Here is a 12,918-nt window from a genome sequence, read left to right as displayed (position 1 = left end):
GGAGCTCCTGCATCTCTCCCAAACCTACCATTCACCTCAATCTTTTTAACTTTCAACAAACCATAAACTCCCCTACTAGAATTCACAAATCAACCAATAAACAAGCCATCCTGGACTGGATATTGATCAACAACAATCCCCATTCTTATAAAACTGGAATACTCCCAGACAATATTAGCGACCATCTCCTCACCTATATCACTAAACAAAAAGAAAATATTCTCAAACAAGCTACTTATAGTACCGTACGCAACAAAAAAAACTTCAGCCTGTCCTCTTTCCTTAATGAACTCAAGGTATGTAACTGGTCAACTCTAAAACACCTCCCACTTGACGAAGCAGTTACCCATTTCAATAACACTTTCCTATAAATTCTCCAGCATCATGCCCCTGCTCGATTAATTAGAATAGGCTCCAAAGCTGCCCCTTGGCTTTCCAAAAAAACCAAACAAACAATGCTAGATAGAAATAAAATATGGACTAAATGGAGAACCACTAAAAACCCTGCTGACCTTCTAAACTTCAAACACCTTAGAAATACTACAAAAAAACTCACCTATCTTGATAAAAAGAACTATTACCTTCAACATTAACAAAACCAAAATTACAACCCCAAAAAATTCTGGTCCGGAATCAATGAACTGCTCCATCCAGGGAATACCAAAACGCCCACACCTGCTATCTTAGCTCAAACCCCACCCAACATAATAGCCGATGTTTTCAACAACTTCTTATCTGAAACAGTCACCTCTCTAGCAAACACCATGACTCCCCCCCCCCTTTCCCTCAAAACACCCACTCTAAAATTTAGTACAGTCTCCACAACCCACATACGTAAGTTACTCTCTAAACTTAAGCCTTGCACCCCTTCAGCCGACAAACTACCAGCTGAATATCTGCAACTAGCAGCATCAGAACTAGCTTACCCAGTCTCTATCTTAATTAACAGAACAATAACCAAATCTACTATCCCATCCTGCTGGAAAGTCTCCCATATCATTCCCCTCCACAAAGGAGGTAACTCTAATGAACTTTCTAACTTCCGGCCTATAGCCCTACTATCTCCACTATCTAAAATCATGGAACGTTGTATTCACCATCAACTCCTAATCTCTTGCAAAATAGCCTACTCGCAGACTCGCAACATGGTTTTAGGCCATACCATAGTACTTCCACCGCCCTTCTCTCCTTCACAGACATGATCAACAAAAATCGCAATAACAACCTTTTCTCCTCTGCCTTATTCCTGGACCTCTCAAAAGCCTTTGATATGGTTAACCATCAACTACTCCTAGACACTTTGGCATCCCTCTCACTTGACTCTTCGGCATTACAGTGGTTTGACTCTTATTTGAAAGATAGAAAACAAGCTGTCCTCTGGGACAGCCATATATCCTCTCAGCTCCCAGTCACTATTGGTGTTCCTCAAGGATACATCTTAGGTCCCCTCCTCTTCTCTACATTTATAAATAACTTGTCTACTTCACTCCCGACATCCACTTGTATTCAGTATGCGGATGATTCAACTCTCATCTGTTCTGCTTTATCTTCAGGAGAACTCCACTCTTCCACCCAAAAAGTATTTACAGCAGCAGAAAAATAGTTCCAACATATGTCTCCTCCTTAATCCTAAAAAAAAAACAAATTACTACTCTTCACCCCAACCCTTAAATCTGCCCCAATCTCATTTTCCATTGTGTCTGGCAGTGGCACTATCATTAATCCTGACTGTTCCACCAAACTAGGTGTTACTATAGACAATCAACTAAGCTTTGACTGTCACATTGATCTAACCATCAAGGCTGTTAATAAAAAGATAGGTGCCCTCTATAGACTTAAGCCCTTCCTTACTGCAGCTACCCGAGTGTCTCTTGCCCAAACTCATCTCCTCTCTACACTATTGTATGCCTCTCCATCATTTATCAACATTTCAAAAGCTAACCTTCAGAAACTTGCCACAGCCTACCATAGTATTGCTAGGTTTGCCACAGGTTCCCCATATCGCACACACCATTGTCGTAATCTCAAAAACCTTAACTGGCTATGCCCCTGTTCTAATCCTGACTGAGCTCTGGAAACAATCCCTCTTTCCTGTACCCTCCTTTGCTCTTCTACCTGCCCTCTATCACTACTTCTATCCCTCTAGTGAAGTAGACCTAGCAACCCACCGGCCTGTTTATTTCTCCTATATTACCTCTTCTTCTGTTACTTGCCATAATCTCTGCAACCTGTCATTTCTCCTTTTATCTAACCTAGATCCGGATCTCCTTTGTGTAAACCTCTATCTGAAAAGTAGTACTCGGCACAACATGTCTGCTACTAATTTGTTAATTTATGTAAATATTTATAGACTCTCCATCTGTCCCTATTTTCTCCCTTCTTCATTCTTTTTTTAGCAGTCTTTCTACAGTAAATATTAAGTCATAATGATTCCGCACTATTGTTTATTTCTTGTTAAATTGCCTCTGCATTACTATTCTACATGATAATTGTTCCCTTAGTTGCTTGCATGCTTTGTATACTTTTTTGTTATTTGTTAGCTATTTAGTTTATTAGTGGAGCTTTTCTCGGGCCTCTACTGAAAATGGACATGTATCCAGCCAGACTAGCCCGGTCAACAAATGTAAAATAAAAATAAAAATAAAAAATAAATGAACACATATCTGGATATTCCAAGATTCAAAATGTTGACTCTGCAGCAGCTTTTGCCCATGCTGGGCAAGAAGGCTTGGCTTGTGACTTTAGACCTAAAAGAGGCATACCTGCATGTCCTAATCAAACAATCATGCACAAGATACCTCAGATTCATAGCTGGCTCAATGCACTACCAATTCTCTGCACTGCCCTTTGGCTTATCTACTGCGCCCAGGGTCTTCACAAAATGCCTGGCTCCAGTAATTGCATTTTGCAGACAAAGAGGAATACAAATATATCCTTACTTGGACGACAGCCTTATTCAAGCAGAGAACAAGGGTATTCTATTACAGCATCTGGCGTTTGTAAAAAGATTACTAACATGCCTAGGGTACACAGTAAACGAAAAGAAATAAAAACTAGTACCCTCTCAAGAGATAATATTCCTGGATGCAAGCTGAAATACAACTGTCCAGATGGCTTATCTCATGCCAGACAAACAAAGGCAACTGACTACTTATTTCAAAATGTTGGCAACAAAGACCCAGATGTTCATCGTGCATACAGCTGCAGTCATAACAGATGGGTTCTCCTGCCGTCAGGTGGGTCCTCGGTCGGCCGAAATCCAAAGTCTAGGTGCGGCGTCGGTTGTCGTTGCTTCTTCCCTGACGTCAGTGCGACAGGGGTATAAAAGAACCAGCCGACGCCATTTGGGCTTCATGGCATCCTGCATGCTGCTAATTCCATATGCAAGACTGCATATGAGGAAACTTCAATTGTATCTAAAAAGTGTTTGGACTCAACATTGCCCCACAGCCTAAAAACGATAATTACCCTCATTCCCTGCCTGCAACAGGAGTTTCGATGGTGGGCAAAGGCCTGTCACCACAACAAGGGGCAGCCATTCGCTTTACCCACAGCCAGGCAGATATTAACAACAGACGCATCAGATTATACCTGGGGGGCCCATATGGCAGGAAAATGTATTCAGGGCACATGGTCCGCAAGCCAAATACATCTACATATCAACCAAAAAGAGATGCTAGCTGTTCAGAATGCCCTGACAACCTTCAAGGATGTACTTTATCCGAGACCACTACTGATAAAGACGGACAATACTACTGTCATGTGGTACATAAACAAGCAGGGAGGCACTCATTCCTACCCCCTATGCAGACTAGCCTTGACTTTGTGGGACACAGCATTGACTTACCAAGTACATCTGCAGGCACAATTCCTGCCAGGAAAAACAAATACTCTGGCAGACAAACTAAGCAGAAACCTCATGGATCCCCACGAGTGGAAATTGGATCCGCAAGTCTTCAGCATAATAACAAGGAATTGCGGATGCCCGGACATAGATCTATTTGCCTCCTCTCACAACTGCCAACTACAAAGATTTTGCACAAGGACTTATCACAAGCAAGCATGGAAAGTGGGTGCTCCATCTTTCAGCTGGAAAAACTTCAGTATATGCCTTTCCTCCACTGCCTCTCCTCCCCAAAGTACTCCTAAAAAGTCAGACAAGAGAACCCAAAAATGATACTGATTGCCCCAGACTGGCCCTGCCAGCACTGGTACCCAATCCTAAGGAACTTGTCTCAATACCCAGCCTGGACATTACCTCACATTTCTCACTTACTGTCCCAACACAACAGTCAGATCCTGCACAGCCAACTCAAGACCTTAAATCTGGCAGCATGGCGGATAATGTAGTCACTCAAAACGCACCTCTCTCTAAAGCGGTGATGAATGTTATTTTGGAGGCCAGAAAGCCTAGTACCAGAACATCTTATGCTGAAAAATGGAAGAGATTCTGTGCTTGGAACCAGGCACAAGGGATTGACAAGACTACCAAACATTCCTCAGATTTTGCAATATTTAACTGAGATGCTGGACAAAGGCCTATCCTTTTCATCAATTAAGATTCATGCCTCTGCCATTTCAGCTGATTACAGTGCAGAGCCACCTATTTTTTTTCATCCTGTATTAAGGCAGTACCTCAGAGGAGCCAAAAACTTAAGGCCTCCAAGGAGATCACCAATACCTGCATGGGACCTCAATTATGTCTTGGAAAAACTCACCCTGCCTCCCTTTGAGCCAGCCACTACAGCTGATATGAAATTTTTATCATGGAAAACAGCTCTGCTCCTAGCAATAACCTCTGCAAGACGAGTCTCAGAGCTACAGGCACTCATGGCTGTGGAACATTTTATCATTTTCCATCCAGATAGGGTTTTTCTGAGGACAAACCCGACATTTATGCTTAAGGTAGTGTCCAGTGTGGCCCTTAACCAAACTATTAATCTGCCTACCTTTTACCCAAACCCACAGAATAAGGGTGAGAGGCTTCTGCATTCTTTGGACGTACACAGACAGCTGTGATCTACTTGGACAGAACCAAAGCTTTCAGAAAGACTGAGCAATTACTAGTGGCATATGCTGCAGTATCACAAGGAAAGGCTGTCTCAAAGCAGACTATTTCAAAGTGGATAGGCCACTGCATTTGTTTCTGCTATTCACAACATAGGAAATCAGTGCCTAAGGGCATTAGGCCACATTCAGCCAGAGCAGCAGCCACTTCAGCAGCCTTCCTCAGAGGAATACCAACCAAACACATTTTAGAGGCTGCAACCTGGAGTTCAGTGCACACTTTTACAAAGCACCATCACTTACCACTCTACTCTAAATCCAGGGCAGGCTTTGCCACTGCAGTTCTGCAGGGCCTCATAGCCACTCCTAATCCTATTTAGCTCCAGCCTCCCAACCTTAGCTTTGGGATTCAACCCAATTGTAATGACTGCAACAGTGAAACACGATGAACACAGAACAGTTGTGTACTTACCATAAATGTAGATGTTCGAGTGTATTCACTGTTGCAGTCCAGGTTACCCTCCCACCATCCCCCTTATCTTTGCTGGAACTTATCTGATATTCTATACAACCTATATGGTGTATTTGCTTGTAGATGAAGGAAAAATGTACCTTGGTGCATGCATGCTTTATTGACATTTTTAGCCTACCCTTTTGGGGGCACCTGACATCAGGGGCAAGAAAAACTGAAGAAAATGGCGTTGGCTGCATCTTTTATACCCCTGGCGCACTGACGTCAGGGAGGATGCGACAGCAACTGACGCTGGACCTAGACTTTGGAATTCAGGACGACTGCGGGTAGCCTGCCAGCAGGATAACCCAATTGTAATGACTGCAACAGTGAATGCTTTCCAACATCTGCATTTATGGTAAGTACACAACTGTACTTTTCTCAACTTGCATATGGGTTCCTAGATGTTTTTCGTGTTTCACTGTTGCAGTCATCACATTGGGTTATCCCTGCCAGGGTAGCCCTCAGCCGGTCCGAATAACAGAGACCTAGTATTTCTGCATCTGATGCTGTTGCTTCATGACTGACGTCAGGTTGTTAGTAGTATAAAGTAAGGCAGCCAACACTATTACATGTGTCTTTCTTGCCGAGGAGCCCGAAGCAGAAGCAGTTTGCAAGTGCTGGTTGGCCTCTACCTGAATTTTCGTTTACAAATTGAATAATCCTGAAGTCTTCTTAAGCCAATTACCCCATTTGGGATCCTTTTTTCTTTCTCAAACCGATGTCAGAAAAAGTTAATTATTGTCTTGCCTGTGGAAAGCAAATACCACACAGAGACTTTCATTCTTACTGCGTCACCTGTTTAGACCCAGACCATGACGTACCTCGCTGTCTATTTTGTGCCATGTTCAGCCCCCGAACCATTCATCGTCAGGCTCTCACTGTCGCTAAATTTTTTCGCTCTGAATCTCCATATTTCAAAATGGCTTCGATAAGCCATCCGACTACCAATATTCCAAAAAAAAGTAAGGATAAAGACAGAGACAGATCGCATAGGTCCAAAGCTGCTGACGACGCCTCTGTTAAGCTAGTCGCCAGTTCGCCGGTACTCAGTGAGGCAGCTTCGCAGCCCCTGATGCTTCTATGGATTCACAGGCCTCTACCAAGACCCATTTGGAGTCCGGTATGCCGCGAGACTCTTCTTCGACTATGGAACCTGCGGATGTCTCTACCTTGGATGGGTCTGGAGCAGCTGTGCAAGCACCAGCTTCTGAGGTAGTTCTTCGCTCTACCGATGTTCGACTCAAGCAGACGACTTTTTTTTTTATCTAAAACTACCAAGTTTCTTATTCCAAGAGTATGCACTATGCCTAGAAAACAAACGACCAAAGCGCATGCACCTGATCCCATGCCACAATGGCAAATACTTAGAATGGCAGAAGACCTTATTACGCTGATTAGGGGAATTCTGCCTTCCCCTGCTAAGAGGAAAAGAGACCAGTCCCCTGCAGCTTCAACAGACCAGGGTATGATGACTCTGAGGTATCTGTTTATGAAGACATGCCCTTACCTGCTTATGAGGATTCAGATGCAAAGGAATCCATTCCCTCTGCCTCCCATCCAGAGGATTTTTCTTTTGGTGAAACCTTACATACTTTGAGAGCATTTCCACTGGGAATGCCAAGACTATCCTCAGTCCAAAAAGAGACCCAGAGAATTCCTTGATTTGCCACAGCACAGGCCTTTAGCAATACCCCCTGTCCTGGAAGTTGTTGATGTTTTTATGGAATCCAGTCTTACTCCTGATACTTTACCTCCTGCCCCTAGGAAACCAGACAGGTACTACAGAGTACCGGACACTCACAAATTTATTTTCAAGAATCCTAATGCTGACCCAGAGATCATTTCCCAGGGGCCTAAAGGTATCAAGGCAACTACAGCCAAGAATCTCACCCCTTCGTACAGGGATTCCAGAGCTTTGGACAGATTGGGTAAGAAGGTATATACTTCTGCAACTCTTGCTATTAGAGCACTGAATTGTTAGTTTCACATGCTAAAGTACCAGCAACATATTATGGAACTTATTAAACAAAAAGTGACAACCTTTACAGACTGTGCAGAAAATACAGAATTGCGGGAGCTTATGCACTCTGCAATCCAAGTCAGCAAGCATACTTTGCAGTGTGGCTTTGACGCCCTAGAAGCATCTTGCCGGGCAGCAGCCACTGGTTCTGTACTGAGAAGACTTGCTTGGCTCAAGGAGCAGAACTTACCGGACCATGTCAAATCAGAGTGATTAGATGCTCCTCTGCACAAGGACAGTTTGTTTGGCACCAAATCAGAAGTTGTTCTAAAAAAAAAAAAAAAAAAAGCTAAATCTATGCAGACTGTTAAAAAATTCTTACAAGTGCAACCCCCTAGATTCAATAGGCATTGCCCTTCCAAACACTGGTCCTTTCCAGCCCCCTCCAGGCCATCTCAAGCCAGACCCAAGGGAAACAGACCACCCAGACTACCGTCTCAGGGTATGCAGAGCTCTAAGCAATGGAGTGCCCCTACCCCCAAAGCAGGGAGTGGTAAGCCACTGTAACACCAAATGTGGTATGCCAGATGTAACAGGATGCACACCTCCCAAAAAGTTCAACTTTTGTTTTGTCAGTACACAGAATATTTTCCCAAAAGTCTTGGGAATCATCGAGATGTTTTTGGGCAAAAGTGAGACTAGCCTTTATGTTCTTTTTGGTCAGCAATGTTTTTTGCCTTGGAACTCTGCCATGCATGCCATTTTTGCCCAGTGTCTTTCTTATGGTTGAGTCATGAACACTGACCTTAACTGAGGCCTGCAGTTCTTTAGATGTTGTTCTGGGTTCTTTTGTAACCTTTTGGATGAGTTGTCACTGTACTCTTGGAGTAATTTTTGTAGGCTGGCCACTCATGGAAAGGTTCACCACTGTTCCATTTTTTCTCCATTTGTGGATAATGGCACTCACCGTGGTTCACTGGAGTCCCAAAGCTTTAGAAATGGCTTTGTAACCTTTTCCAGAGTGATAGATGTCAATTACTTTGTTTCTCATCTGTTCTGGAATCTCTTTAGATCGCGGCATGATGTCTTCCTTTCTGGAATCATTTAGCCTACTTCTTCGTCTGATAGGTTCTATTTAAGTGATCTCTTGATTCAACATGTCTGGCAGTAATCAGGCTTGGGTGTGGCTAGTGAAATTGAACTCCGCTTTCCCAAACATGTGACTAACCACAGTTACTTCATGATTTAACAGGGGGGCAATTACTTTTTCGCATAGGATCATATAGGTTTGGATAATTTTTTTTTTCCTTAATAAAATCATCACTTAAAAACTGCATTTTGTGTTTACTTGGGTTATCTTTGTCTAATATTTTAAATTTGTTTGATGATCAGAAACATTTAAGTGTGACAAACATGCAAATAAGTAAGAAATCAGGAAGGGGCAAATACTTTTTCATTGCACTGTAGGACCAAGGAATTTTGACATTCAGACCAGTTTTTGTAGCCTTTTCTGTGAACAGAAATAGCAGGGGAATATCAAAAGTTATGGTCTGTCACAGGATTTCGCAATGCATTTCCTTCATGTACTCTTCAAAAGGTGTTCCTTGATCTACACCAGTAAAGGCTCATTCCACCAGGGCAGTGTCTACCTCAGCTGCCTTTGCAGATCAGTCATTAGATGATATTTTTGCAGCAGCAACGTGGTCTTCACCTCACAAATTCATCTCCCACTATAAGTTGGATTTGAGCTCTAGAGGAAGGGCTTCCTTTGGCTCCAATGTTCTTCGGCATGTCCTTCCTTGAAGCCTCCCAGGATACAGGTAGCTGGGGACTCCGACCCTAACTTGAGGAATGGGTGACTAAGATAATGTCAGATTTATAGTTCTTACCATAACTTGCTGTCTGTGTTATCTGTAGTCAGCATTCTTCACGGTCCCACCCTCTGGCCCCCTTCCTGAGAGATTAACGGGGTGTTACTAGACCTGTGTTGGTGGTAATTGCTTTGGTCTGTCTTCTTTCATTATGCAAAGTCAATCTGAGGGATTAGAGAGCAGCAGGGCATCATGGGAGGGGAGGAGCTTAAGCTAAGCTGTTGTCCGAGTATGCCGGCTCAGATCCGTATCGAATCCTAGACCCTAACGTGATGAATGGTGACTACAGATAACACAGATACCAAGTTAAGGTAAGTACATAATCTGATCTGTCTTCCTTGGCTCCTAACACCTCTAAGACCTTGGATCCTATTATCATTTCAGGATACCCCATTCCCAGCACCTCCTCCTTTGATCCCAGGGCTTAGGAACCTGATATCGGCCTTCCAGGTGGAACTGGTATCCCCAGCTCTTCCCTCGAAGGTCCTTAAAACCCCTACCAAGTCAACACATGCATCCTCAGCTTCTTCCAGGTCTTCCTGGTCTTTCTGAAGCTTCACTGAGGCCGATGTGGACAGAATGATGCAGAAGTTAGGGCACAGGTCCAGATGGAGTATTGCCATCTCCGTCCCATCTCGGATCCATGAGTGCTGTTCCTCCCTCCATACAGACTCCTTTTCCAATCTGACGCCTGGTTTAGGAATCCCAGGAGCCTGGGTACCCGAGAGAGAGAGAGTCTGTGTCTGAGCTGAGGAAGCTTCCCTTCTTTCCTGTATTCCGACTGTGTCCCTGACCAGCACTGCTCTCTTTTTGTCACAGTATATGTTGGTACCAGCTGTTTGCTCCTGAGCATAGGAGGAAAAAAAAACTGTGATTTGTAAAGATGAATCCAGTCTTTGACCAATCAATGTGTACCTTCATAGTTCATATGACATGGTAAGAAAGTATTGATGATTACTTCTGAGGTGTGATAGTAATGATCAATATTAGTTCAGACTTTCATCTGTGTCTTAGATTAACGTCTGGTTAACAAGACTAAACAATTTTGTTGGTTGGAAAATATGTAAAAGTTTAACATGTCTGTAGAACAAAGGCTGTGATTTCTTTGCAGGTGCCTTGTGCAAATGAGTACTTGTATGAAACTGTGTTACTGAGCAAAAATGCTTTTATTTTCAAAAAAAAATTTAATGCAATTTAATTTCATTTGTGTACAGGTCTGGCCAAATGTGGATAAGTATGAATTATACCAGAAACTTGAATTACCTAAAGGACAGAAGCGAAAGGTGAAAGATCGCTTGAAGGCATATGTTAAAGACCCTTATGCTCTGGACCTCATTGATAAACTTCTAGTACTTGATCCATCTCAAAGAACAGATAGTGACGATGCCTTGAACCATGACTTTTTTTGGAGTGACCCCATGCCTTCTGATCTCAAAAACATGTTGTCAGCACACAATCAGTCCATGTTTGAATACTTGGCTCCACCTAGAAGAAGAGGTGGTCACATACCACAGCAGGCTGTTAATCAGGCTAGGAATCCTGCAGCAGCCAATCAGACTGAATTTGACAGAGTGTTCTGAAGATTTTCTTTATGGCTGCAGCATTCGAAAGAAACATCATATTAATAGCGCTCAAGTGAAACTTGGGTGAATCCCTTTTTGTTTTAAATCATCTTAAAGTACATTAATGTTCATCAGTGCTTTGCAGTTGTATCAGCAATTGTATGCAAAACAGTTAACCATTTGTTTTACTTTGATATGTAATTTCGAAAGGAATAACAGCTTAAAGTTTACAAATTAACCAACACATACTTGTGTTGACCTGCAGGAAGTGAAAATGACTGCCAGTACTTCTGAATTATTGCCACCTCCTCACTTGATTGTAGTCTTCTTAATTTTTATTTAATGTGTAAAAAAAAACATACTGTAGTTGCTGCCGGATTCCTTTTGTAATTTAATTTTATACAAGTGACTGCGCATAATTAAATACCTTCAAAATAATGCATGGTTTGCAGGATCACTGGCGATTACTTCAGGTGCTAAATAAAGAACTGGAAGAACAGTCTATCTTATGTAGAGTGATTATATAGATGTTCTTCGTCTTCCATTGCTGCAGTCCTTACTATTGGGTATAGTCCGCATCCAGTCGGCCCGAATACCAGAGTATAAGGCTGACGTCGGTCAGGGCGCATTAGACTGACGTCAGTACGTCAGGGTACTAATGCGCATGACCGGCGTCATATCCTCAGTCTTTTTTGCCGCGTTGTCCGATGCAGAAGCAGTTTTGCGAGTGCAGGTTGGCGTTCTGAAATATTTCCGAAACCGGAGTTTCAGACCGAATCAGAGTTGGCTAAGTAGAACATTTTGGTTTTTCTTGCCTCAGTATTTAACCGGATGTCAGAAAAGTGAATAACTGTATTTCTTGTGGGAAACAGATACCTCATAGGGATTACCATATATTGTGTATACCTTGTTTAGGGCCTGAGCACGACGTTGTTGGTTGCCGCTCTTGTGCTAGGTTTAACAAACGCACTATTAAGAGGAGGTTAGACTGTGCCAGATTAGTGTTTGGGAAGCGTTGCAATTATAAAATGCCGTCGGATGCTCAAGAAGCGTAAGGACAAAACAGCGAAGCCTAGGGTTGATGAACCGGCAGTCCCGGACGTCAGTTCTTTAGAAGGCTCAGTGGAGCCAGAGGTTTTGCCAGGAGTTTCTATGGAGTCTCAGGCAGAAACTTTACTGTTACAGGATGTACCCTCTCAGGAGGCAGGCCAGGCTGAGGGGGCTTCTCAGGTAACTCTTCTTCCCTCTCTTCCCAAAGTAGTTAGAGCCTCTCCTTCTGTTGCCAAAACTTCTTTTAGAGGAAGGCCAAGTTCAGTTTCAGTAGGGGCTTCTCCTAGCCTTTCGGGTTCTGTACCTAAGAAACATATGCTTAAAATGGCAGAAGATTTGATTACTATGATTAGAGGTTCTATGGGCCCTCCTGATAAGAGGCCTAGGGTGGAACCAGTGTTTGACAGTTTTGAACAGGGTTCAGGGGCTTCTGAGTCTTCTGCGGAAGATTTGCAGGAGTATCCTCATTATTCTGATTCTGATGTGGATGATGCCACTCCTTGCTTCTCCTCCTGAGGATTTTTCATTTTCAGAGACTCTGCATTCCATGAGGGAGCACTTTAAATGGGAAGGCCAGGATTACTCTGATTCCAGGAAGAGGCTTAGGGAATTCTTGTCTGTACCCCAGCATAGGTCCTTAGCTCTACCTCCTGTGTTTAATGTGGTGGAAGATGTTTTGCAGAGGCTTCCTGAACCCTGATTCCTTGCCTCCTGCTCCTGTTAAACCTGATAGGTACTATAGGGTGCCCGGCTCATAAGTATTTGTTTAAGAGTCCTAGGGCTGACCCAGAAACTGTTTCTCAGGGGCCTAAAGGTGTTAAAGCCTCTGTGGTTAAAAATCCTGTTCCCACTGACAAAGAGGCAAGTAGATAGGTGGGAAGAAAGTGTATACTTCTTCCACTCTAGCCATGAGAGCATTGAATTGTCAGTTTCACATGCTGAAATATCAAAATT

The 12,918-nt window shown here is 43.1% G+C and overlaps 1 protein-coding gene across 2 annotated transcripts in view; it reads left to right on the top strand.

Annotated features, from left to right (window-relative positions):
- The window catches only part of CDK9 (cyclin dependent kinase 9), a 1,779,604-nt gene extending 1,768,188 nt beyond the window's left edge, over window positions 1–11,416 (top strand). For both annotated transcript variants that reach the window (XM_044058348.1, XM_044058349.1), the window contains one exon: window positions 10,567–11,416. In XM_044058348.1, the coding sequence (XP_043914283.1) occupies window positions 10,567–10,932 (366 nt within the window). In that variant the 3' untranslated portion in view covers window positions 10,933–11,416. The remainder of the gene's footprint in view (window positions 1–10,566) is intronic.
- Window positions 11,417–12,918: the final 1,502 nt, after the last annotated feature.

Source organism: Protopterus annectens, chromosome 16.part0 (assembly GCF_019279795.1).
Source record: "Protopterus annectens isolate FY-2018-M chromosome 16.part0, PAN1.0, whole genome shotgun sequence".
In the NCBI taxonomy this organism is placed as follows: Eukaryota; Metazoa; Chordata; order Ceratodontiformes; family Protopteridae; genus Protopterus; species Protopterus annectens.
This window is presented reverse-complemented; position numbering and strand designations above follow the sequence as displayed.